This window comes from Bos taurus, chromosome 8, assembly GCF_002263795.3.
Source record: "Bos taurus isolate L1 Dominette 01449 registration number 42190680 breed Hereford chromosome 8, ARS-UCD2.0, whole genome shotgun sequence".
NCBI lineage: Eukaryota > Metazoa > Chordata > Mammalia > Artiodactyla > Bovidae > Bos > Bos taurus.
The window spans coordinates 83,924,684-83,951,537 of NC_037335.1; the positions used below are offsets into that span (position 1 = coordinate 83,924,684).

A 26,854-nucleotide genomic window follows, 5' to 3' on the forward strand; every position below is an offset into this window, starting at 1 on the left:
GTTTACTGAGCACCCAGTTAAAGCCAGACATAGTTCTAGGTAGTACCGACATAACAGTTAACAAACCAGGTGATATCTCAGCCTTCACAGAGTTTATATTTGATCAAGATGTAAATCAATAAATATGTAATTTCAGATACACCCACTATGGTTCAATGATAATCCCCTGGGACTTTATTATATAAAGCATAATTTTGTACAGAGCCCAGTTTGATAGAGGCTTATCTATAGTGAATCCTAGCCACGTTAATTTAATGAGGTATTAAATCTGTTTCCTTATCTGGACCCAGGGCACTGACTCCTAACTGTGACTATGTCATCTGTCAGGCACTTCAATTTTTCAAAAACTTCTAATCTAACTAGAATTTGGGATTGACGAGTCTGCCTCCATCAATTCCTGGAGGCTGAGGAAAGGAAAACTCTGCATTTAGCATTCTTTTCTGGTCCTCACAGAACTCTCCCATGAAAGTTGGTCTGAAATGTCCTGCATTTCAGTTAGCTTATTCAACAGGACACAAATACAGAACTCAAGGTTAACTTGTATTCAACCTCTTAGAAAAAAACCACAAAATGGAGGTAAGGTATATTTAGTACAATCAGAAATATTTCAAGTATAATTTACATGAAACATAACTTGAAAAATGTAAGTGCTCTGATGCATATATTTTAAAACCTCATGGCAAGAAATGTCCATTAGTTATTGAAAATGGAGGGCAAATATATACAAAGTATTTTGAGGGACTATCTTATGCTTCATTAAAACAAATGTTCAGGTTGTTTTGCTTCATTAAAACAAATGTTCAGGTTGTTTGAAGTAATTTGGTAAGAACAAATAGGAAATGTACAGAAAAAGAAAGCAATCAGAATGATATCCACCAGATAAGATTTAGAATATTCCTTCACTCTGAATTCTTTGCCATCTAAACTCATTTTCTAGATCACTCCAATATCCATGGTAAGACTTCTTTACATTCAGTATCAAAACTAATGATGACATTTATTATTTTAGCTTCAATCTCCTTTTGGCATCTTTATGTTTCTTCCGACAGTCCTAGAAAAACATAAAATCAAAAGCCCTCGTTAGGTGTGGCATGGCAGGTTCATAAATAAGACAGAGTGTGCATATTGTTATTTTGAGAGTAGACTCTTCAGTCAAAGTCTCCAATAATTCCCTCATGTTATTTATATTCTTTCTTATACTTCCTCCATTTTCCAATAAGTTATTGGAAATTCATGAAGCCATTAAATTAAAAAGAAAGTCTTTGTTAAAAATAAAATAACTTTCACAGTGTTCAGTAACTACATAAAGTAAAATTTAGATTATTCAGTGACTGGGTCGTAGAAATCATTTTGGAAGTGCTCACATGTATGTGGAATGTTCAGACTTTTGGCTTTAAGTGCTTACAATGGAAACTGTAATTCAGTCTTTCAAAAATTTCATCATTTCCTGTTACTTAATAAGCATGATGAGAACTCAGATCAGTCACTCAATGGAGCCACTCTTTAGTCTCCTTTCTGCACATGGGTGGATTGAGTTAAACAATTAAAACTTCCCTTCCAGCACTATTAATTGTGAGCATTTAAATCATGTTTTCAGTTTTCTCAAGTTTCATGCCTTCCTATATTCCTACACCAGGAAAATATTAACACAAAGGTAACATCATATCTATTTCAGGAGACAATTAACATGGCGATACTCACCATTCGCAAATTGTTTGTTCTGATCTCCCAAGAATTCCTGCTAATATTACTTCCCACTCCTCTCCAAAATAAGTCAGAACCTAGAAGGAAAAACAAAGAAAGGCAAGGCAGCACAGTAATATTAAAACAGACAATATTTTAGTGCTGGCATTATCAAGGTCTTCAAGTTAACATGATTCCCCACCCGCAGTTTATGCTAATTTTCAAAAATATTTTATTCTTTTAGAAAATGAAAATGTAGAATTGCTAGGATTTTTACTGTTTATAAACCATTTACTGTGATGTAACTTAGTTTCTGTTTGTGTTAGGCTTCAGATATGAGTTCAACAGCCTCAGCATTTTCATGTGAACTTTTTTTTCTATTTTTGTTTTACTGAAGTATAGTTAATTCACAATGTTGTGTTAGTTTCAAGTATACAGCAAAGTGATTCAGTTACACGCATACATTCTTTTCAGGTTCTCTCCCATTACAGTTTATTACAAGATATTGAGTATACTTCATGTGAACTTTTTAGGGTACTAAAAACTTGCGAATTTTGTATTTCTAGCATCTCAGCAAGCCCCTGGAACAAGACAAGCCCTTGCTGAGGATAGCGAGTAAGCTGAGGTGATGAATGGGAGCTTTCAGTTTTCCAGAGCTTTATAAGTCAACAAGCTTCTGTCTAACAAGAGGGGGCTAAAGCATATCACACTGCAAAGAATCAGAATTTTTCCCAATCAGTTCTTACTTGGATGCATGTTAGTATTAATATATCAGAATACACTATGTATAAATAGAGATGTACTATATATGCCATTTAATAAAAAAACTGACTTACCATGAAGTCTCTCATCATTCTTAGAGAAAAAGAAAAATCTAGTAGTCTCTTTCTCAGGTAATGGTACTTCTCTGAAGTGAGAAAGACAGAATTGGCCACTTAATTTCAACATTTAAGAAATGTTCACATTGTAAATATAAATGAACTATGCCTTAAATATCTGTGCTTTGTGTCTTGCTCATTTTTGCCCTGAGTCAAAGTAATACCACCCTTTCTCTATTCAACATTCTTTGCTTCTACCTGTAACTTTGGTAACAAAGATTTAAGTACAAGCTCTATCTTCCCCATGCTGATTGTTAAAACTCTCACCCAACCACTGCTACCCATTTTGCCAGTGTTTCCTATGAGGTAGCAGCCAACTAGATGAAGCATCCTCTTCCAGACCAGGGACTTCAGTGGCAGGCTTTCTTCCCTATGTGCAGCATATCCCCCACCCAGTGCTATCCAAATCTCAAGGAAAAGAAACACGCTCCCAATGACAAAAAGACTACAGAACTCTCTAAAGGAGCAAAAAAAAAAAAAAAGAAAAAAGAAAACTGTCTTGAAAAGCTAAACTTAAGATACTTCTATAATATCTCTAAAGCATGTCCAACTCAGATTTTATAAATTATGAAATATATCTGGACAGAAGCACATTACTTACTCAGGGCTCTGCTTTTTGTCATCTGTTTCTTCAGTAACATCTTCCTCTTCTGAACTGCTGTCTTGGAAACGAGGGTCTCCCTGCCAGGCAACCTTCCCAGGTTTTACTGCTTCAACTCTATAGGTCTCTATGTCATCAAGACAATGAAAGATGACACAACTGTGACCTAAAGCCCAAGTATTTATGGACACATTCACTTGTTTACTTTCACCATGCATACATATTTCTACATTTTGAATATCGTAATCATTAATTCAAAATGTGTAGTAGTATCTTTTTGATTTTCAAATATTGAGAGAAACTTTTATTTTTTGGCATTGCTACAGTGATCTCATAAGGAATACAGTAATACTATCAAAAGATATAAAAGCTGAAGGTTTATAAATGAGCAACACAATTTACAAGAAAGATCAAAATAAGTGTGACACCTGTGCTAGCATTGAGCAGTCTAACGATGCAGTGAAACCCGTTTGCCTTCCTGCTTATTCATAAAGGAGAAAAGGAACATATCTTTACGTTTTCAATTTCCCAAATTTCCTTCTAAAACTGCTGAAAAAGCTGCTGCTAAAAGCTGTGGATGATCACCTCACAAGTCCTCATAATTGCCAAAGCACATAAAACACATCTCCCAGGTTGCTCGGGTGTCTTAGCAATCATTTCAAGGCCAATTTCTCACACTTGGCTCTCAAAGTTAGAAAAATTAAAACATCTATATCATACCAACTCTGTTCAACAGTTTAGGACTGACCTTGGTACTCAAATGGACAGCATAGGCAAGAGAATGAAATAAGCAGAGCAATGATATATTGTATCTTATTTAGGACAATTTTGGAAAAACTACTTGATTGTTGTACCTCCTTTTGTAGCACCCCAAAGCTGGAATCTAATACCTATCTGCTAAACACAAGGATGCTATTTTAACTGCTGATCTTTCAAGTAGAACTTATTGTTAGGTGTATTCTGTATAGGTATACCTTGCTTTTACAGTGAACTTTCAGAAAAACTACACTTACATCTTAAGGTGAGAAGCAACTTCCTAAGGAATATTTGTTTCAAACTTTTAGACACGTAGGACTTCAGAGGTAAATCTCCTGAAGTAGAATGGAAAATTGTATATACCAGTGCTATACTTTCTTCTGCTGCTAAGTCACTTCAATCGTGTCCAACTCTGTGCAACCCCTAGATGGCAGCCCACCAGGCTTCTCCATCCCTGGGATTCTCCAGGCAAGAACACTGGAGTGGGTTGCCATTTCCTTCTCCAACACATGAAAGTGAAAAGTGAAAGTGAAGTCGCTCAGTTGTGTTGGACTCTTAGCAACCCCATGGACTGCAGCCCACCAGGCTCCTCTGTCCATGGGATTTTCCAGGCAAGAGTACTGGAGTGGGGTGCCATTGTCTTCGATACTTTTCTCTAGGTTCTGGCAAATCTCCAAGGATAAAGTTTGAAACAGCTGGTATATTGATGACACAGCATATTTGTTTAGAGCCAGGGTTACATATTTCTTCTCCTAACAAATAACACTGGCTTTCCTGAAGTTATGGCTTCTCCAACTGCATCAAAGATGTAAAGCTATTTAAATATATGACTTCTTAAACATATTTAAATATATGACTATTTCTACTCAACAGAAGAAGGAATGTTGCATATTTCTCTGGCTTGCCTTCATATGGCAGCTATCTATAAGTTTGCTTCCAAATTCAAGAACAATTTCTTACTGTGTTGAACACAGCTCTAGGCACGTTACATTTATGGTTATGTAATGCTGACTGAAATACTGTTTATCTAGATAAAGAAGAGAATACTGCCTTCAGCTAATGTTAAATCATCATACTTACAGTAGACTCAATTAAATTCAAACTGCATGAAATGAAAAAGTAAAAACAAACAAAAATATACCTTCTTTTTCATCTTTGGCATCAGACTCAAAAAAGGAAAATGTGAATCCGCCGGTTTGCTCACTGCGAGTCATCAGAGCTGGAGTGTCCTGGACTACCTCAGCTTTCTCTCCATCAGAGTCCTCATTCCAAGGTGTGTTATCTTCCTTTTCACTAGTATCTTTTACACTTTGGAATATTTGTTTCAAATCCGTAGCAATGTTATAATACATTTCTTTAGACACCTCAGGTAGTTTCTCAGCTTCCTCCCTTTTCTTCTTTCGTTTTGCTTTACTGCATTGACATATATAAAGATCACAAAAAAGTCAATGTTTGGAAAAATTCCAGAAATCAGGAAATAAAAATACCTTGGATAACATTAGTCCCATTGTTTCAACCACCAAGAGGATCCACATATACAACTCATAAGGACAGAATCTTAACCAAAAAGCTTTTAATAGCCAAAATTATTTCAAACAGCTCCAAGTATTAAACATGAATCATATTGTCCTCTCTTTTATCCTCTGAACTACACTTCAGAAATTACAACTAAGATATCAGCTATGAGTAAGACAATTACTTAACTGCAATGGCCCTCAGTATCCTCATTTACAAAATGAACAAGGTTAAACCACATGACTTTTAAGACTCTATCAAATTGTAAAATGGTGAGTTTTATGATACTGGCATTAAAGGATTTAGTCATAATTCTGTTGTAGAAATGCATTATAAGTATGTCTGGGATGAAATTTTTCTGTTTCCATCAAACCTGCTCTATATTTAGGAATATGTTTTTGTTTTTGGTTTTAACCAGAGTTACACAGCAGTCTCCAATACTGAGTTTTTAGATAGTAAGAGATTCCTCTTCCAACAACACAAGAGAAGACTCTACACATGGACATCACCAGATGGTCAACACCAAAATCAGATTGATTATATTCTTTGCAGCCAAAAATGGAGAAGCTCTATACAGTCAGCAAAAACAAGACCGGGAGCTGACTGTGGCTCAGATCATGAACTCCTTATTGCCAAATTCAGACTTAAATTGAAGAAAGTACAGAAAACCACGAAGCCATTCAGGTATGATCTAAATCAAGTCTGTTATGATTATACAGTGGAAGTGAGAAATAGATTTAAGGGACTAGATCTGATAGACAGAGTGCCTGATGAACTATGGATGGAGGTTCGTGACATTGTACAGGAGATAGGGATCAAGACCATCCCTATGGAAAAGAAATGCAAAAAAGCAAAATGGCTGTCTGGGGAGGCCTTACAAATAGCTGTGAAAAGAAGAGAAGTGAAAAGCAAAGGAGAAAAGGAAAGATACAAGCATCTGAATGCAGAGTTCCAAAGAATAGCAAGGAGAGATAAGAAAGACTTCCTCAGCGATCAATGCAAAGAAATAGAGGAAAACAACAGAATGGGAAAGACTAGAGATCTCTTCAAGAAAATTAGAGATACCAAGGGAACATTTCATGCAAAGATGGGCTCGATAAAGGACAGAAATGGTATGGACCTAACAGAAGCAGAAGAGGTGCAAGAATACACAGAAGAATTATACAAAAAAGATCTTCACGACCAAGATAATCACGATGGTGTGATCACTCACCTAGAGCCAGACATCCTGGAATGTGAAGTCAAATGGGCCTTAGGAAGCATCACTATGAATAAAGCTAGTGGAGGTGATGGAATTCCAGTTGAGCTATTTCAAATCCTGGAAGGTGATGCTGTGAAAGTGCTGCATTCAATATGCTAGCAAATTTGGAAAACTCAGCAGTGGCCACAGGACTGGAAAAGGTCAGTTTTCATTCCAATTCCAAAGAAAGGCAATGCCAAAGAATGCTCAAACTACCACTCAGTTGCACTCATCTCACACGCTAGTAAAGTAATGCTCTAAATTCTCCAAGCCAGGCTTCAGCAATACGTGAACTGTGAACTTCCAGCTGTTGAAGCTGGATTTAGAAAAGGCAGAGGAACCAGAGATCAAATTGCCAACATCTGCTGGATCATGGAAAAAGCAAGAGAGTTCCAGAAAAACATCTATTTCTACTTTACTGACTATGCCAAAGCCTTTGACTGTGTGGATCACAATAAACTGTGGAAAATTCTGAAAGAGATGGGAATACCAGACCACCTGATCTGCCTCTTGAGAAATTTGTATGCAGGTCAGGAAGCAACAGTTAGAACTGGACATGGAACAACAGACTGGTTCCAAATAGGAAAAGGAGTATGTCAAAGCTGTATATTGTCACCCTGCTTATTTAACTTATATGCAGAGTATATCATGAGAAATGCTGGGCTGGAAGAAGCACAAGCTGGAATCAAGATTGCCAGGAGAAATATCAATAACCTCAGATATGCAGATGACACCATCCTTATGGCGAAAGTGAAGAGGAACTAAAAAGCCTCTTGATGAAAGTGAAAGTGGAGAGTGAAAAAGTTGGCTTAAAGCTCAACATTCAGAAAATGAAGATCATGGCATCTGGTCCCATCACTTCATGGGAAATAAATGGGGAAACAGTGGAAACAGTGTCAGACTTTATTCTTTTGGGTTCTAAAATCACTGCAGATGGTGATTGCAGCTATGAAATTAAAAGACGCTTACTCCTTGGAAGGAAAGTTATGACCAACCTAGATAGCATATTCAAAAGCAGAGACATTACTTTGTCAACAAAGTTCCGTCTAGTTGAGGCTATGGTTTTTCCAGTGGTCATGTATGGATGTGAGAGTTGGACTGTGAAGAAAGCTGAGCGCTGAAGAATTGATGTTTTTGAACTGTGGTGTTGGAGAAGACTCTTGAGAGTCCCTTGGATTGCAAGGACATCCAACCAGTCCATCCTTAAGGAGATTAGTCCTGGGATCTCTTTTGAAGGACTGATGCTAAAGCTGAGACTCCAATACTTTGGCCATCTCATGCGAAGAGTTGACTCATTGGAAAAGATTCTGATGCTGGGAGGGATTGGGGGCAGGAGGAGAAGGGGACGACAGAGGATGAGATGGTTGGACAGCATCACCGACTCAATGGACGTGAGTTTGGGTAAACTCCAGGAGTTGGTGATGGACATGGAGGCCTGGCATGCTGCAAGTTATGAGGTCGCAAAGAGTCGGACACGACTGAGCAACTGAACTGAACATCCTTTTTTTCTATTAGAGTCTATTTTATTTATTAGGCCAAATATTCTGTTTTACCTAAAATAATAATGTCCTAAATGATCATCTTACTGGTGGAGACTATCTTATACAGAGAAACTTTTAATACTTCATTAAATAAACCATAGGCTATAAGTCAAATATGCCTCCTACGAAACTGAGCTCCATGATCAATGAAACACAAGGTAGTGGTTTTTTTTTTTTTTTTTTTTTTTAAGGTAGTGGTTTTAAAGGTGGTCCAAATGTCCTCTGATACTTCAAGAAGTGGAAGTTAATTCCTCCACCCCTTTCACTGTGGGCTGTTCTTAATGACCTCTTGTAAGGAACAGAATAAGGCAGATGTGGTTGGGTTCAACTACTGAAACTAGGGCTATAGAGTGCACTGTGGCTTTCTCCTTGCTCTCTCCCCTTCCCTAATCACCGGCTTTGGGAGAAATCAGATACCATGTTCTGAGGCCACCCAAACACCCAAAAGGAGAGGTCAGCAAAGCAAGGAACTGAGGCCCCTGCCAGCAGTCAAGTGTGTGAACCATCTTGCAAGCAGGTTGCAAACTTTCAGAGACTATAGTCCCAGGTGACATCTTGACTACAACCTCTTGAGAGCCCAAACCAGCACTATCTGGTGAAGTGCTCCCAAATTCCTGACCCACAGAAATTGGGACCTAATAAATTTTTAGTTTCAAGCTCTTCATTTTGGGGGCCATTTTTTACATAGCAATATCTAACTGATACATATTTTGGTACCTAGAAGTGGGGTACTGCTATAAAAGCCCAAAATGTAGGAATGACTTCATAGCCCACACAATAAGCAGAAGTTGGAAGGTCAGCGAGGAGGGTGTTAGCAAAAGCATGAAAACTCCCTGAAGAAACGGTTAGTAGAAACTACATGCCAATTGAGGCTTCAGGTAAGGCCTTGCAGAAAAGTGAAGTAAACGCTATTGGAAAATGGGGGAAAGGAGATCATTGTTATATAGTGGCAGGAGGCTTAGCAACACTGTCGCCTTTATTAACTGGTAAGTAGAAAATGCACCTAATGAATGGGTGATCTAGCAATGGAGATGTCTAGGAAGGTATTGAAGGCATTTTCTGATTTCTTCTTGCTGCTTACAGTAACATATAAGCAGAGATAGTGAAACTAAAGAAAGAAATCTTTTTTAATAAGGCGCTAGGACCTCATGACTTTGAAGACTCCTATTCTCTAGAAGGCAAGTAACATAAAATTTAAGAAATATCTTCTAACCAAGAACAAATCTATTTTTTCAGGAAAATATAGTGTAAAGCAGGTTTTGGCAAAGTAAACCCATGGATGAGATCCAAGCCACTGCTTATTTATGTACAGACTGCAAGTTAAGAATAATTTTTGTAGTTTGAAGTGACTGGTAAAAACTATATAAAAAGATAGCTTCATAATATGTACAAATTGCATGAAATGCAAATTTCAGTGTCCTACTAATAGTTTCATTAGAACACAGCCTACCTTATTCATTTTATGTATTATGTATGGCTCTGTTTCTGTTATAAGGACAGAGAAGAGTCACTGCAAGAGACACCATCTGGCCTGCAAAGCCTAATATATTTACTATCGTACTCTGAAGAGAAAAATTTGTACACCAGGCTAATTATTAATATAAAGCAAAATCCTTTGTTGAGAGCCTAGATATAGCTCAGAAACTCCAACTGTTCAAACAAGAGGGCTTCTTATGAGTTTAAAGGTATTATTTCTCAGCAGTCCCGGCAGAACACCATGGTGGAAAAAAAGTTTATCTTACACTGAATTTTGGCTTTTGTCTAATGAAGTGAACCCCAGAAAGATTCACAGGAGACCCAAATACTTTAAGACAATTAAAGGAACAAAAACACCACTAGATTTGATGGGTAGGTACAGAGACATTCCACAATGAGGAGGCTTGCATGGTCTGAATGTGATTCTTTTTAAAAGAATCTTTTAATTTTGTAATAATTTTAGATTTACAGAAAAACTAGAAACAGATTTACAGAAAAACTAGGAATAACTTTCACCTAGTTTCCCCTCATAGTAGCATCTTACACAGATATGAAAACAATTGCCAAATCTAGAAGATTAACACAGGTACCTTACTAGTAACTGTAGCAGTTTACCTTTCTTTTGGTTTATCATCCTGCTTTCTTTCGTAAGTTGCATGGTCATCCCTTGTTGGATCATAATGTATGATGTCCCTATTTAAAAAAGGAGAGTGATAAGTTTGAAGGGACAAATCAGAGTATAAATCCAAAAAACTAATAGCAAAACATAATGCAAAACCAGGACAATTCCACTTTTGAGCAAGACAAAGGCATAAATATCAAATAAGTGTAGCAGGAGCTCCTTAGAAGCAATTATATTTTAAATTACCCAGTTCTGAGAGGATCTTTGAAAATTTTTTAAATATTATTTTAAAACAGGAAAATATATATAGATAAAATGATATACTATTGGGATTTGTATAAAATATTTCAGTGGTGACAGTAGTGGGGAGTGAGTAAAAGCATAGAAGAGAAAACTGGTCACATGTTAGTGATTGGAGAAGTTGGGTGATGTACACAGGGGTTTCATTACACTAGTCTTCCTAAATTATATATTTTCTATAATAAACTGTTAACATTTATTAATATTTAAACAGTTGTCCATTTTTTCAGTAGTAATAAATACAGAAAAAATTTTAGATTAGTTTCTTGAAGTGAATCACTAGGTAAGTATAATATTAAGAGTCTGATACATATTGTTAACTGATCTCCCCAAGAAGTTGAAAATGGCCTAATTTTGTGGCAAAGGAAGAGAGAAGAGTGAGATGAAACATAAGACATACTTAAATTTCTTAGCAGCTACTGATCCTTTGCTTGTAGAATTGCTTAAGCTGATCTGCAAAACACTCTGCACAACATTCAGGGCTTTCAATTTTTCTGCAGCAAGCTCTTCCTCCTCAGGAGTTTTCTTTTCATTTATTTCTTTGAGGGAAGAGGATAATTAGTAATCTTTTGGCAAACCTAACTTGAGAAATCTCAATAATCAAATACTTATCAAGCACTTAAACATGTGCAAAGCACATTAAGACAGGAAGAACAAAAGTTAAACCTTGTTTTGCTAACCTCTCTGTCCCTAAGCCCCTGATGTCACAGTGAATCCAGAAATTGATCAGCAAACAAAATTCCCATTTCTACTTATAAAAATGAAATACGAAATTAATGGCTTTCAGTGGCAAGTCTAAGTTTTTAAGGTAAAGATTGACAAATGTAATAGAGCAAGATAGTAATTAAAAACCTAAAGTGAATAAAGATTCTTTGATTTTTGGCAACAATCTAGAAATTAATCTAAATTACATGTAAATCTAAAAGTGAAAGACAGAAAGGTGGTAATTGTACTGACTATTAACATGATATGTTAGCAGTTACTTTAGCTTTTAAACTCAGTAATAAATATCACAGGAATAGAGCCTACCCACAGGGCATTGTGGAATCCTATAAGCTGGCTTTCTTATTTACTAAAAACAGACAAACATCCGGGAACAAAGTTAAACATTTAACAGCCAGTTTGGATTATAAGAGAAAACATAAAAGAAGTCTGAGCCTTAAAGACCTTTTCAAAATACTGTAGAATATAAACAACTAAATAACAGAAATTAACAGAATAAAACACTGATTTGCATAAGTTTTCTATAGAGATGGCCCAAAAGTGTCTAAGGGTTCAAAAAAGGTAGGGATTATGTTCAGTTGGATTAAGAAATGTTTTACAAACCAGGTACAGTCTAAGGTAGGAAAGACAAAGTAATTCCCTGAGGAAGGAAGAGAGCACGCTAGGAAACAAAATGAACACGTAACTGAAATAAGAAACTGCAAAGAGTTTACATTGCATTAGGCTAAACCACATGAAACTGCTCACATTCAATGATTTCTGACTTTAAAAAGTGGCAATTTTAATTTTATCCTAATATTGCCAATTAGGAAGTAGAACAGAATGTTAGAAAGGGCTCAGTGTATTGGTAGGCTGCTTATCTGCAGGACGGTCTTTGTGCAACACACAAAAAGCTCAGTCTCAAACGTTCCCAAGGAACCTCTGATACAGGCTCTTCCTAAGGTTCTGTAAGATCCTCTGGCTTTAGCCTTTGTTTATACATGAATATTTTCCAAATGTAGGTAATCTTTGCTCATGACTATTCTGCTGAGCTCCCAATTATTCTTTCCTCAATGCCTGGTGGATATTTCTCACAGGTGTATCTAAAGTTGAAAAGCAGAACAGCCAGGAGCAAAGATGACCCAGATTTGGAAAATATTCATGTAAAAATGAAGGCTAAAGCCACATGGACTATAGAACCTTGGGAAGAGCCTATATCTCAAAGCAAAGGGAAAATTTAAGAACCAAGAATTATGAAGAAAACAAGGAAGTTATAGTGCAATAGAAGCAAAGGGAAGAGAACATTTCAAGGATGATGATCAACAGTAACAAATGCTATAAGTAGGTTGAAGGATGAAGCTTGAGAAGACGCCACTGCATCTGGTAAACCAGTTATTCACAGCTTTGAGGGAACGCACGCTAAAGAGTTGTAAATATGAGACAGACAAAAGTGGCAGGAGTTAGAAAGCAACATCTATAGCTTCTTGACTAATCCCAAGGTTCTATCCATTCCTATGTTATCAACATGGAATTCTGAGTGAAAAGTTCTGAAACAATAAGTTGGTATGGATCCTGGAGAATTTACTCTCGGAATACTTGTTTTCAGAAATGTATAATATACAGAATAATCACTTCAAAGAATTGAAAGTATCATATCCAGAGATTGTACTTTCAATAAAATCAACTGCTTCTAAATTAGATGAAATTTATTTTTTCATTTCAGGCTTAGAACTGAAAAAAAAAAAAAAGGGAATGGCAACTTAAAAACTGGCAGGGTTGAAGAATGGCTTTTTGAACCTATGAGACCGAATTATGTCTGCAGAAAGAGCGAAGAGATAGAAGAAAGTTAAGTGTGAAGATGCAAATGAGAAAGGAGGGAACAGGAGGTATAAATGGAGAAGATCAAGATACAGATTAGATAAACTCAAGAAAGAAGAAAAAAGAAAGGACAGAGTAGTTCTGAGATTGGAAAGGAAAGCAGGGAGCTACCTGAAGTGACCATCATCTTGGTCAAGTAGGAGGTGAGGTCTTTTGCAAAGGATAAGAGTAGAAGATCTTGTAAAGAAAGTTTGGAACCATTGCCGATGCTTCCGATAGCATCAGTGCTGTTAAATATATTCAAATAAGAATGAATTTAAGTAGAGTGATATTCAGTGGTACATTGCTTTGAAAAATCTGCACCGAGCATGAACACTTTCTTTAAGTAAACCAAGTGGGATGTATCTGTCTTACACAACCTCACGAGGACCTGTTGACCTACTGCCAGGTAGGGTCCTTGACTTATAACACCAGGATGAGGGAAGATGGTACCTTTGGCAGATGCTACTTATTCCTATCTTTTCTGGCAGCTTCAGGAAATTAAAATTTTATAAATAAATTAATATGTACAAGTGTTACATGTACATGTAACACACCATGTACACGTAACACTATATGTGTTCAGATCAGATCAGTCGCTCAGTCATGTCCGACTCTTTGCGACCCCATGAGTCGCAGCACGCCAGGCCTCCCTGTCCATCAACAACTCCCGGAGTTCACTCAGACTCACGTCCATCAAGTCAGTGATGCCATCCAGCCATCTCATCCTCTGTCATCCCCTTCTCCTCCTGCCCCCAATCCCTCCCAGCATCAGAATCTTTTCCAATGAGTCAACTCTTCGCATGAGATGGCCAAAGTACTGGAGTTTCAGCTTTAGCACCATTCCTTCCAAAGAAATCCCAGGGCTGATCTCCTTCAGAATGGACTGGTTGGATCTCCTTGCAGTCCAAGGGACTCGCAAGCATCTTTCCCAACACCACAGTTCAAAAGCATCAATTCTTCGGCGCTCAGCCTTCTTCACAGTCCAACTCTCACATCCATACATGACCGCAGGAAAAACCATAGCCTTGACTAGACAGACCTTTGTTGGCAAAGTAATGTCTCTGCTTTTGAATATGCTAGCTAGGTTGGTCATAACTTTCCTTCCAAGGGGTAAGCATCTTTTAATTTCATGGCTGCAGTCACCATCTGTAGTGATTTTGGAGCCCAGAAAAATAAAGTCTGACACTGTTTCCACTGTTTCCCCATCTATTTCCCATGAAGTGGTGGGTGGGACTGGATGCCATGATCTTCGTTTTCTGAATGTTGAGCTTTAAGCCAACTTTTTCACTCTCCACTTTCACTTTCATCAAGAGGCTTTTTAGTTCCTCTTCATTTTCTGCCATAAGGGTGGTGTCATCTGCATATCTGAGGTTATTGATATTTCTCCTGGCAATCTTGATTCCAGCTTGTGTTTCTTCCAGTGCAGTGTTTCTCATGATGTACTCTGCATATAAGTTAAATAAACAGGGTGACAATATACAGCCTTGACGAAACTCCTTTTCCTATTTGGAACCAGTCTGTTGTTCCATGTCCAGTTCTAACTGTTGCTTCCTGACCTGCATACAAATTTCTCAAGAGGCAGATCAGGTGTTCTGGTATTACATAAAACATTTCTCTGTGTGTTAAGTGAAGATGCTAGACAAGTTGATTTCTTGAGGTACGCCAGCTCTAACAACAGGACTGTTTGTTTGGACAATGAGTCATTTACCTTCATGATCATCTTCACTATCACTTTCTAGAAATCGGGAGTCCATGCGAAATCTGTCATCAGTGCCAAAGTGAGACTGCAAATTCATGAGCTAAAGACAAAACACAAAGACAACTGACAGTCGCATTCCCAAGAAATTACTTATAAAAAAGACCCTCCAAGTATACTTCCCATGCTGTGAAATTTACTACATTAATGTTTGCATAACCTCACCCACTCATGAACCAAACAAAGAGGGCCATGGAGGACTCAATCTCAAAAACCTTAATGTTAAGAGTATGGGCAAGGTCTGCCTTCATTAACCTAGATTTAAGGACTATGTTGAAAAAATAAGAGCATGTTGCAAATTTTTTTATTTTCAGTCTTCACTAACCTTCTGTCCAGCTCTGCCCTCAAACTGAGGTTTAATTCTGAACCTGTTATTGTCATCTTCAGCACAAGATTCCTCATCATCGCTGCTGTCAAAGAGCTTCCCAGAGGCTCTACCCATGGACTCCTGCTACATAAGGACAGAAACGTTTATTAATAACCAAGACAACCAGTATTTCCCTCATTATGCAATTTTCCTCATTACACTTAAGAAACAACTCAGATGCATATCCCAGGAAACAGGGTGGTGGTTATAATAGAAACTCTTGAGTCAGTGATATTTACATGGCCCCCTGGGTCTCCAGAGGCTCCTAATGCAGCCTGAAAGGGGGGTAGTTATTATATATAAGAACATTTTCTGCATGGTTTCACTAATATTGATGTCACTTTGCAGAGGACAGATTTATGTGCGAGAAAATCTTTAAGGCCCCCGTAGCATCCATGCGTGGTGGTCTGGGGAGTTTTGTGTTTCATTGTGGCTTTCAGAGGAAATTTTATGTTGAGCCCAGCAGTCGGGGGCAGGTTTTGGTATGCAATATGCAGAAATGAATCTGCACAAGTAGAGGCAAGCCCATAGGGACATCTTACATTTCTTACTTTTACCAGTTCCTCTCCTGGATGGCTTTGCTCCTGAGTGGATGTCTCCTCTGTTTCGCTTTCACTATTGGAACCAAAGATGATGTGCGTCGGCTTGTCCTCTGGATGACCATCCTAGAGTGGTCATCAAAAGCATTACCTTTAAGACAACCTCTCTTCTTCCCCAAGTAAGTCTATTTCCCACCCTATTTTTTCTCTAGTGAATGCTGCCATCATCCCAAGATAGAAACTTCTCGCTTTCCATTTGCAGTTGATCACCAAGTCCCATCAGTTGGGCCTTCCTGCTATTTTAAAAATATATTCCCACAGTCACTGCCTTGGTTCTGGCTCAAAACCTCCCAAAGGCTGTCTATCCTTGTTCCCTTGTTTGTCCCATTTGATTTGTTGTTCTCACCACATCCTGAACCATTTGCCCCAAACAGAAGTTGGCAAACTTTCTCTGTCAAGGGCCAGAGAATAAATATTTTAGGCTTTGCAAGCCACATATAGTTTTAGTTCTATATTCTTTTTTTTTTAACTCTTTAAAAATGTAAAAACCATTCTTAGCCAAGAGGCTCTTTTAAAACAGGACTCGTTTTAAAACATGGGCTCGTTTGCCAAATCCTGTTCCAACACAACTAATTTTTACTCCCTTATTTCCAGTCCTTCAGTTTTTTCCCACACTTAAGAATAAACTCCAGCCCTGTAGCCTACTTATCTCTCTCACTTGTCACCACCTTGTACTCTATTTAGTCAGTTATTGCAAATATTCACTTTTGTACAAACTGCTGCCTTATCTTATAATGCCTTTCCTCTCTCTTCCTAACCTTTTGCCTCTGCCAGACCAATTTCTACTGAGCCTTTCCCACTAGATTCAGGTCAGCTGGGGAAGTACCCACTCCCCGGCAATGCCAACAAACTGGTCTGCTTCCTGTCAGGGCACGTAGGCATACTTGTTTCCCATTGCATGGAACTGAACTGTGACCCTCTGTTCACCACACTGTGAGCCAATACTGCCTGATAGTGATCTTTTCTATACAATCGAACACTTGCTGTGAAGGACTGGAACTTTGCAGGAAGTTAATAATTCTTGAAAAAATGAATAAGGTCCCATTATAGTAAATCTTCATAAGACACGACTCACTTGACAGGTGATATATATGACAACTGAGACGTATTAGTACACATCACTTAATTATATCAGTAATATCTTCTAAAGCAATATCCAGATATACTATATAGACACAAAGACATAAAACACAAACGTTCAGCTCTAAAGGGGCCTGCCTACCTTTGTGGGAAAGAAAGAGACTAGACCTGGAGAGAGTTCTTGGTAAATTCCTAGACTGAAAATATACTCACCAAATTTGCCAGAGCATTGTGAACCAACTTCTTTTGGACTTCTTTGGCTTTCTGCCTTGCCTCTAAGGCTGCCAAACGTTTCTGATTATCTTCAGCATGCTTATCTTTAGCGTTAACATCTGATGAACTATTAACAGAAAGTGGGAAGTCAGTTTTGCTTCCCTGGGAGTCTCTCCTTGAGAAAACCTCTGGTGATTTCTCAGGGGTCTTGGAGCTGCACAGATCAGGCCTCCCTTCAGAGCTCTCTCCTGACTTTCCAGTCCCGTGGCAACAGTCTTCATCAAGGCCTCTGTTGGGAGTCTTAGCCCCACAACTTGAAGATTTCTTATCTTTCAGTGGCAACAGACTAGAAATAGGATTTCTATTTCTCTTTTCTGAACTGTTAGGGGACACCACTTTGTGACCCTGGCTCAAAAAAGACTGTCTCTTTTGAGGCTGAATTTGGTTTGAGTCATTTGCCTCCTTTGCATGTTGGAAAGGAGTCTGTTCACTTGATAGGCCATTAGCACACAGGGACCATTTTCCCATGGACACGTTCCTCGGTTCCTCAAGTTTCAAGGAAATTTGATCTTTATTAATATTATTAGAGGCAACACTCTCTTGCAAGGATTTTTTCACTGATTCCTTTCCATAGAGACAGCCCACTCCTTTGAAAGCCTGAAATTTTGGCTTTAAGGTATTTTCCTTTGTTTTCTGTTTTCCACATGGGTTCTCTCTTCCTTCTAAAAGAGAAGCCACAATTTCCTCAGGATGAATACACTGCTGGCCTCTGCGGAGGTCACCTGGAGTCCTTCGGCTCTTGGAGGCCCTGTCACACTTGGCAGTGGTTTCCTGGCCACTGCTCTCAGTCTTTTCTTTTGGAGCCTCCTGGTTACCCCCAGCCAGCTGTTCCAAATCAGCCAAAGTCAGATTCACACGGAGACAGTTTTCCATCAAGGTGTTATACTCCTTATCTCCTTCACACTCAGTTGATTCTGATACAGAATCAGCATCTTCACTGCTACTGGACTCAATCAGAGATTTACAACTAAGAGGCTTAACTCTGTGACTGAGGGCTATCTCTACTTTGTTTTTTCTTTTTTGTTCTTTAATACAGTCATCAGAAAGATCATACTTTTTTCTGCTTTTCAAAGTCTTCTTGTACATAGACTTTTCTCCTTGTGAAAAATCTACACCGTTTTCGATCTTACCAGAACTTTTTTTCATTGCAATGATTTCATCTGTATCTCCTGAATCAGAGTCACAACCATTTTCCGTAACATTATTTTCACTGTTTTTGAGGCCTAAACCTGTTGAAGTATGAAATTTGTGAAAATCAGATTTAAAATCATCCCTTACAACTTCAAAGGGATCATTTTCAAATTCATTTGAGGACCATGTAGTTTTCTCTAAGTTTTCCTCTCGTGCAATCATTAGCCTTAATTCATCTTCAGAATCAATATCATCATCAGATATGCTATTTCTCTTTTTGGTAGTTTCTAAACCAGAAGTCTGAAAAAATACATTTTTAAATTTCTGATGATCAAAATCAGTTATATACGGTGATTTAGGAGTACTGGAATTATGAGGTGCTTTTTGTGCAAGCTGTTGTATTAAATGTGGACTCTCCACTATGCCACTAGGTTTTGATCTGATGGTAGGAAATGCAGTAGAATCCTCATTCTTCTGTACTTTTATTATCTTTTTGGCAGGGCTGTGAAAGTCAGAGAATTCTCCTCGCCGTTTCTTACTCATAGGATCATTCCCTCCTTCCAGTTCCCAGGTGAGGTTGGATATAGGGACAGCATTTGTGAAATCCTCCCCTATCTTCTTTAAGTTGTGGCAGTATTTTGAGGGATCATACTTTATGATGTCACCAACAGTCAAGGAACAAAAATAGGCACTAGGTTTTAGAAGAACCTATCAATCTGATTAAGCAAAAGAATCCTGTTTAATCTTGAGCAAATCATTGACTCATTTTACACTCAGTTTCCAATCAAACAAAAAAGGACTTCATTAGGTAACTCAGGGTCTTTGGAACTGACATGTCCATGGCATGTCCAGAGTGAAAACCAACGATCATCACTATTAACTAGAAGAAATTACTTGGGTTGTATATGTATATTACAACAAACTGATTTAAGATTATATTCTAGGTACTTTTCTATATGTCTGAGAAATCTATTCACTGCTAACATCATAAAGCAGAGTATAGAGGGGCAGTCAGAGGGGGAACAACTAGACACTCTGTTGGTTATCTCAAACCTGAGAATCAGAGATTCTCCAACATTTTGACCACTCCTGTCTTTTCAATGCTGGCTCATCCTAGACCTGATTCTCTTAGCTCAAACATCCACTTCACATTTCACTCACTCTCTGAATTTTTGCAGGTCTTTCTTAGAAGGCTAATACTTATCAGATCTGTTTTGTTGCTAACCCTGTCCAGAAAGATTCCAGTCAATGTCAATGGCATTGGCTGATTTCCTAAAACATACGAATAGACAAGTATAAGTTGCTTTCATCTCTCACTCCTGAACAGTTCCTTTGTTCACTTAGTAATTACTGAATACCTGGCTAATTATATGTGAAGTGTGTCAAATACTGTTTATTATCTCTTGGCTTTACACTGTCCTTCCAAATCCTCCTCTCTGCTGTCCAAAGCCTACTTTTATGACTGCACTGTGTTCCCTTGCCCTTCCTTAGTTCCTCTGGAAATGGCTCTGAATCCATGTCAAACGAGAGGAATGATATATAAATAAGTAAGTAAAAGTGCTTGCTTAACAAGCATCATCTGTATTACTTACTTGTATAAAACGTCACTACATTTTCTCATCCTCTAATTGCTTCATACATGTAGGTAAATGGATCTTACCTTATAGAGAAATTGGGAACATAAAAACTCTTAAACATCTAAAGATTTACTGACAGCAGCAGTGAAACTCCGAAGACACGAAGTTAACTTCTGCAGTATCCATCACTGTAGTCAACAATAATTTCTCTGAAAGGCCAACTGCTAAGGATATTTTACGTTTACGTTCATTCTTTAGATGAAGGACAGGTAAGACTCTTCCAAATTTACTCACAACCCAATTCTAAAAGAAAAAAAAAGGATATATTTATTATACTTGTCACAAACAGAAAAGATTAACCATTCTGCATAAATATAACTTAAGAAAAAAGAGTATAGAAAGAAAGAAAATTGAGGCAGTTGTTGATCCCATATAAATCACATAAGATGGTACAGAAATAACAGCCATTAAAAAGGCAAACTTGGGACCTGTTTGGACTCCTCACCACCTCTATTTCCCTCAGGAGACTTGCCTCCATGTGGGTTTTTATTTCTCTTTCTAAAATGGGGGAAACCTGTGCTTTCCCAAAAGCTGTAAATGCACTTGGAAGATCAAAAAGCACTATTTATGTTAACTGCTTCAAAGCAAGAGAGAAAAAGCAATTGCTTTAAACATGATGTTCATGGTCATTTGGTCTCAGGAATTGGTTCCTAGGCTACTCAGGCTACCAGGGGTGACTTACTTTGTGCCCTGGTACTTCTGTTCCTGGCACAGCTTTCACATGGAAATCCACCGTTTTCATCTTTTCTAACAAGCTGGTGTTGCCTGTTGTTGATTTTCCTTTCTTTACTTTTGCTTCTTCTCTCTCTTGGGCCAATCTGAATCAAAGAAAAAATACAAATAAGTGAGTTACAATAACCAATCACACTATTAACCATGCTTCTGTCTTGTTTTTTCATACTATAAAGCTGTTTAACTTCATAGGTATCATTTGGGGTCTCTCAGCTTTTCCCTTTCAACTTATGTACTTTTGGTATTTTAACTATTCTTAATCCCTTCTCTTTGTTATGAGGAAAAGGTCTCTTCTTTCAGAATCTCATCTGCTAAATCTTGAATATTACTACTCTCATAATGAAGAGAATGCAGAATAGAATGCCAACTAAATCCTCCAATTCAAACTCCCTATCTGATTCAGGCCTGGTCAACTGTGCTGACCAATTCTCACTGGCCTCTTTGCCTCTGGTGTGGCTCTTTTCTGAGCGCCGAAGAATTGATACTTTTGAACTGTGGTGTTGGAGAAGATGCTTGCGAGTCCCTTGGACTGCAAGGAGATCCAACCAGTCCATTCTAAAGGAGATCAGCCCTGGGTGTTCTTTGGAAGGAATGATGCTGAAGCTGAAACTCCAGTACTTTGGCCACCTCATGCGACGAGTTGACTCACTGGAAAAGACTCTGAGGCTGGGAGGGATTGGGGGCAGGAGGAGAAGGCAACGACAGAGGATGAGTTGGCTGGATGGCATCACTGACTCGATGGACATGGGTCTGAGTGAACTCCGGGAGGTGGTGATGGACAGGAAGGCCTGGCGTGCTGTGATTCATGGGGTCGCAAAGAGTCGGACACGACTGAGCAACTGAACTGAACTGAACTATGGCTCTTTTACATTTCAACTTCCAAGATTCATGCTCCACAGGCAGACGTGCACAGGTACTCAAAGGCAGCAGCACTGTGTGCTCACCCTGCTCAGGATGGGAGCCCCAGTTCTTGCCTATAATAGGCACAAAAGTACTGCTGAATCAAAGTCTCATCACTACCCTGTTTACAGAGGCCCACAGCTGAAGAACAAAATCCTCACCTTCGTCTCCAGACTAGTTCCACAAAATTTGATTTAGACCTTATTTTTCTTTGTGGCATTTCTTTGCTTGAGAACAATCTTAAAACTCTCTTGGTCACTTCATCTGTACATTCCAAAAATGTCTCCCATTTTGAAAGCATCCAAACGCATACAATCTTTTCTCCCTAAGGATACTTTTCGGATCTTAAAATGCTTTAATTGCTTTTACATTGCCTTGTTCTTAAATCTTAAGCTTAATTAATCTTATGCCTCTCTTACAGGGATCCCTATTATCTTTAAGTTTTTGTATGATACTTTCATTAACAGTTTAAAGTTAACATAAGCAATTTGGTATCATCTATTAAAATTTTAAGTGTGCTTAACTCCATGACATAGCAACTCCTTTTGTTGACATACACACCAGAGGGACCCTTGTACATATATAGAAGTTATCTTCAAGGGTCATCTGTTATCAAGAGGAAGTGGAAATGGTCTAAAGGTCCATGAGTCGGGGATGATTAACTAGACTATGGGACATTTTCTAAAATAGTACTAAATAGGTGTTACAAAGAAGGGGGAAGATCTACATCATCATAAAAGTTTGTGTCTAAAAAGCTGCAAATAGCTCTACTTATAATGCATAAATTTGTTAAAACTGTAATAGTGTGATAGTTTCAAATCAATTAAGTGAACATATAAAATCACTTACAATATTAAGAAATTAGTGTGTTAATGTTTGGATTAAATCAAATACAGCAAACCTTACCTGTGCAAAAAACTTTCCTTTGCTAGCTGAATTTGCAGTGTCCCACCTTTCCATTTTGTTTTATTTAAAACAGACATACCTATAAAGCAAAGAATTAGTACCCAAGTACATAGCAATGCAAAAATATATTTCAGCATGTGCTTTTACTAATTAGTACCAAAAAAAGAAAACTTGTTTATCACAAACACACAGAGGAAAGAGAATAAGGAAAGTGAAAACAGAAAGAGGAAGCTTAGGTCCCATTCTTATCTTGACCACTTAGTAGATTCTTATGTTCCCTATTGTCTCATGTAACTGGAAGATTTGAATGAGGCAAATCTGCAAACCTTTAAGCAAAATTTGTCATTTGTTTATAATGTCAGAAATCTCTGGCAAATGGTTGGTATTTATTTAACATATCACTGTTATTTACCATACTAAAACTATAGAATATTTATGTAATTTTCTTAGGGAGAATCAGAGGACACTGGAATCCTACAGCTCCTCATTCTTACTTACTACCTCATACTAATTATTACTGCATAACTTGCAAACATATTAGCACAAGCAACTACACTGTGTTTGAACTACTGTACCCTAGTAGCTGATTTTTCTCAGTATCTGCTATCAGCTTCCTTAATAATCATCACTGAGAGAAATTTCTATGAGACAGGTACTATGCTAAGTACAGAAGTATTATTCAATTTCATATTCACAGTAATATTATGAGCCAAGCTGTATCTTGGTCATATATCAGGTAAACAAACTGGGTCTTCTACTTTAAATAGAATCCAGTACTCTTGCCTGGAAAATCCCATGGACGGAGGAGCCTGGTAGACTGCAGTCCATGGGGTTGCTAGGAGTCGGACATGACTGTGTAACTTTCAAGTAGACAACCTGAGCGACTTCACTTTCACTTTTCACTTTCATGCATTGGAGAAGGAAATGGCAACCCACTCCAGTGTTCTTGCCTGGAGAATCCCAGGGACGGGGGAGCCTGGTGGGCTGCCGTCTCTGGGGTCACACAGAGTCGGACATGACTGAAGCGACTTAGCAGCAGCAGCAGCAGCAGCTAAGTCACACAACAGAACTGTGTTTATGACTGCAATGTACTTGTCATATATGTTTCCCAACTGGATGATATTACAAAAGGCCAATGGCCTTCCTTCTCTATTAGTATGTTTCCTACTCAGTGTCTTTTGACTTTTCAGTCTCCAAATAATTAGAATGCATTTCTACATTAGTGGCAGTATGAATTACTTCTCACTCTTCACTGAAGGCCACAGCTGGTCCTCAGCTTTCTTAAACTTATTGATAGATACTTCATAATTTCAAGGATATGATCTTATAAGGGCATAATGTAAAGCCCTCTTCTAATAGCATTTATTAATAAGAATTATTTACCTGAGAAATGAACACCCTGAGGAGTTGGGTATGGCATAATATCCAGTGGGATATAGGTAACATACAGTTTCTACTAAAGCATGGTCCTTTGTCCACAATATTTGATAATGCCAATTTTGAGCAAACTTGTTGGTAATGTGCTACCATATGTCATGCATTATGGGATGAATCTAAATCTCAAACTGTAGAATATCAGAATTCTATTCATCATGGTTGTCCCTCTCAATGATGTAAAAGTGGCTGTTTAGATTTAGAATCAAAGTTATTCCAAATTACATAGTGACATGAAATGGTAAATAATATAGAAAACATTCATTACATTTCTTCAGGTCTGCTTCTGTTACTCTGATGTTGATATATGCAAAAACTTTCTGTGGGTTTCCTAAAAAAAAAAAAAATTAAATTAAATTCTTTCTCAGAGAATAATGTAAAAATGACTTCTAAATTTAAAAAAGACCTCTTAGAAACTTACTCTTCCAAAGAAAAACCTTGTTTATTTTTCATTGGATACAAAGATTGCAAATTTTTAAGCACGATTATCTAAATATTTTAAAAGAAAATATGTACGAGAAAAATGTCAAGCAGTCAGTTAAGGAAACATTTTTCATGTTTATATGTTAGTGGTATTCTAACAGGACATTTACTAATTATTAGAATTTTAGCTCTGAAAATTTAAAGCAACTTGTTTCAGAAATTGGATGTTTGGGAATTCCCTGGAGGTCCAGTGTGAGATTTTGGGCTTTCACTGCAGAGGGCAGATTCAATCCCTGGTCAGGGAACTAAGATTCTGCAAGCCACATGCTCCCTCCCCCCTACAAAAAAGGGGAGTGGGGATGTTTGGGAATTTAGAATTTTTTTATTTCATACATAACACCTCCAGGGCATATGTGCTGGGATGGGGTTAGTACTATACTCTCATAATGAAATAACATCACTTTCAGTGTTCAGGGCTAACATTCATATTTGGGGGTTCATTTTGTGATATTTGACTTGAGTTATATTTGCTTTAACTACCCATGAAGAACTCTAAATTTACCTTGATCATCTTTCCGAGTGATGATCTCCACATCAGAAACTTCTCCAAATCTGCCGAACTGATTCTGCAGGTCTGCCTCAGAAATATTCTGCCCAAGACCACCCACAAAAAGGCGTTTCATTTCTCTGTTGGCTTTCATCAAGGCTGGACAAACACTCAGGGTGTTCTAGTGGAAAAAGACTTCTACCTAGAGTTCTTTCCCTTAAATCTAAAACAAACAAAGAACAACAACAAAAATAAAACTCCAACCAATTAACCAACAAACGAAAAAACCCTCAACTCCTTTCCCTGAACCTTCTGTGCCAATTGGTTGCCTGGATTTGTGCTTCCCTTCCTATTGTATTGTTCCCAATTTTATTCCTGAGGACTCTGTTCACACACTACATCCTTGTTCTTCATGAATGCATTTTGGAACAGAACCGCTAGACAGACACAGGTGCAGGTGGACATTTTTCCCTCTAAATGACCACAATATACACTCTACTCCCCCTGATTTTACTAATCCATATTGTTAGGTGTTTCTCCTTTATTCACTCACTTTAATAAACTGACAGAAATGGGATGGGACATATTAACATCTACGGGATGTTCCCAACCCAGGGATGGAACCCAGGTCTCCCACACTGCAGGCAGATTCTTTAAGCTCTCCATCTTCAAGTTTCTCACAGTCAAATGAGAAGTAAGCAAATGCTGAAATTGCAATACTACATAACAACAGAAATACATACAAAGTGGTTTTCAGGCACAAAAACAGCAATGGATATCAAAACTAATACAGAATTTTTTTTTTTTTAACACTATGCGCCAGCGTTGTACGAAGTAGTTTGCAGGTGCCTTTCTTTCAGATTAGCAGGAGAGGTGAAGTCACTTTCCCAATGCCATTTAGAGAAACAGCGGTGAAGCTAAGATTATAACTCAAATGTAATTTCAGAACCCGTAATTCTAACAATGTACCAGGGAGGTTGCTGGAATAGAAGGGACTCAGGAAAACTCTTCCAGAGATACTGGGATTTAAGGCCTACAATGCCTATAGTGCCCAGCTGTTGCTCAGCTCCCAACAAGCCCCTCCCCCCAAGTTGACAGACTTCGCACACATGGAACCCCCAAACAACGCCAAAATGCCAAAGCATGGGTCGAGATCTAGGCGTGAGCCAAGGCCTATATCTTCCTGGTGGCTTCCTCTGTCCCAAACCTACCCACCCCATACTTCTTTCTCTGAGAAGACTCGAACACAAGCACGGAGAAGGTAGGCCAATTAGCCCCTTCCCATCCCAGGCCCCAAGCCCCGGGCTCACCACTTCTTTTTCTACATCCAGCGCGGCGTACAGGCCTAAATTCTAGTCACGTGTCCCAACAAGTACCCTATCTCTTTCTTCCTACTGGATTTCCAACCCAGCCTCCTCAGGTTCCATTAATACGCTCAGTTTCCCAGTGTTCTTTATTTCGTTTCCAGTCTTCCAGGCAATCGCGATGACCCCGTCCCCTGCCTCTAAGTCCGCAAAAGACCCCAAACAAAAATTCTCTAATTCCTACAGAAGAAGGTTATCATCTTATCTCCTGGATACGGTCGGCGGAAATGAGGAAGGGGAAGAAATACAAAGAAGCTCCCTCTTCAAGTGCTCGCGGAACCGCCTCTTCCGTGACTGGGGCTCCAAGCCGCCATCAGGTCGGGGTGGGTAGCTGCGCCGTTGGGCCTCGAGAGGGATTTCAGCTCTCTTGACGCGTAAGGACTGCTGGAGGACAGCTGTGGAAAAGTGCGCAGGGATGGCAACTAGCCGGAGACACTTGCGGGACCGAGTTATAGGCGCGGGAATTGCGCATGGTTCCCTTGCCTCCCCCGCCGAGTTCCAGAATGGTTCGCTCCAGGAGCGCGCGAGGCT

The 26,854-nt window shown here is 38.5% G+C and overlaps 1 protein-coding gene across 5 annotated transcripts; it reads right to left on the reverse strand.

The window, feature by feature from the left end:
• Window positions 1-151: 151 nt before the first annotated feature.
• NOL8 (nucleolar protein 8) lies at window positions 152-26,524 on the reverse strand. 5 transcript variants are annotated; one of them, XM_059889271.1, is made up of 17 exons: window positions 26,270-26,313; window positions 24,975-25,182; window positions 24,258-24,320; window positions 22,556-22,634; window positions 20,700-20,835; window positions 20,190-20,260; window positions 17,190-19,038; window positions 15,849-15,962; window positions 15,256-15,378; window positions 14,883-14,973; window positions 11,013-11,151; window positions 10,306-10,383; window positions 5,060-5,331; window positions 3,163-3,289; window positions 2,520-2,590; window positions 1,702-1,781; window positions 152-1,051 (listed from the first exon to the last, which is right to left on the reverse strand). In XM_059889271.1, exons 2-17 carry the CDS (start codon window positions 25,111-25,113, stop codon window positions 1,001-1,003), a joined length of 3,483 nt encoding a protein of 1,160 aa, XP_059745254.1. In that variant the 5' UTR covers window positions 25,114-25,182; window positions 26,270-26,313; the 3' UTR covers window positions 152-1,000. The 5 variants fall into 5 exon arrangements, with proteins under 5 accessions (XP_059745254.1, XP_059745253.1, XP_059745252.1 ...); XM_059889270.1 differs by having other exon boundaries at window positions 15,256-15,381; XM_059889269.1 differs by having other exon boundaries at window positions 15,840-15,962.
• Window positions 26,525-26,854: the final 330 nt, after the last annotated feature.

Excerpts from the sequence above, each read along its gene's own strand:
- NOL8 (XM_059889268.1), bottom strand. The coding sequence starts at position 25,113 with ATGAAAGCCAACAGAGAAATGAAACGCCTTTTTGTGGGTGGTCTTGGG. Across the intron at positions 22,635-24,257 it reads AGAAGCAGACCTGAAGAAAT|GTATGTCTGTTTTAAATAAA; the intron begins GTAATGAATGTT and ends TTTGCTTTATAG. Across the intron at positions 10,384-11,012 it reads GTAGCTGCTAAGAAATTTAA|GGACATCATACATTATGATC; the intron begins GTATGTCTTATG and ends TTTTTTAAATAG.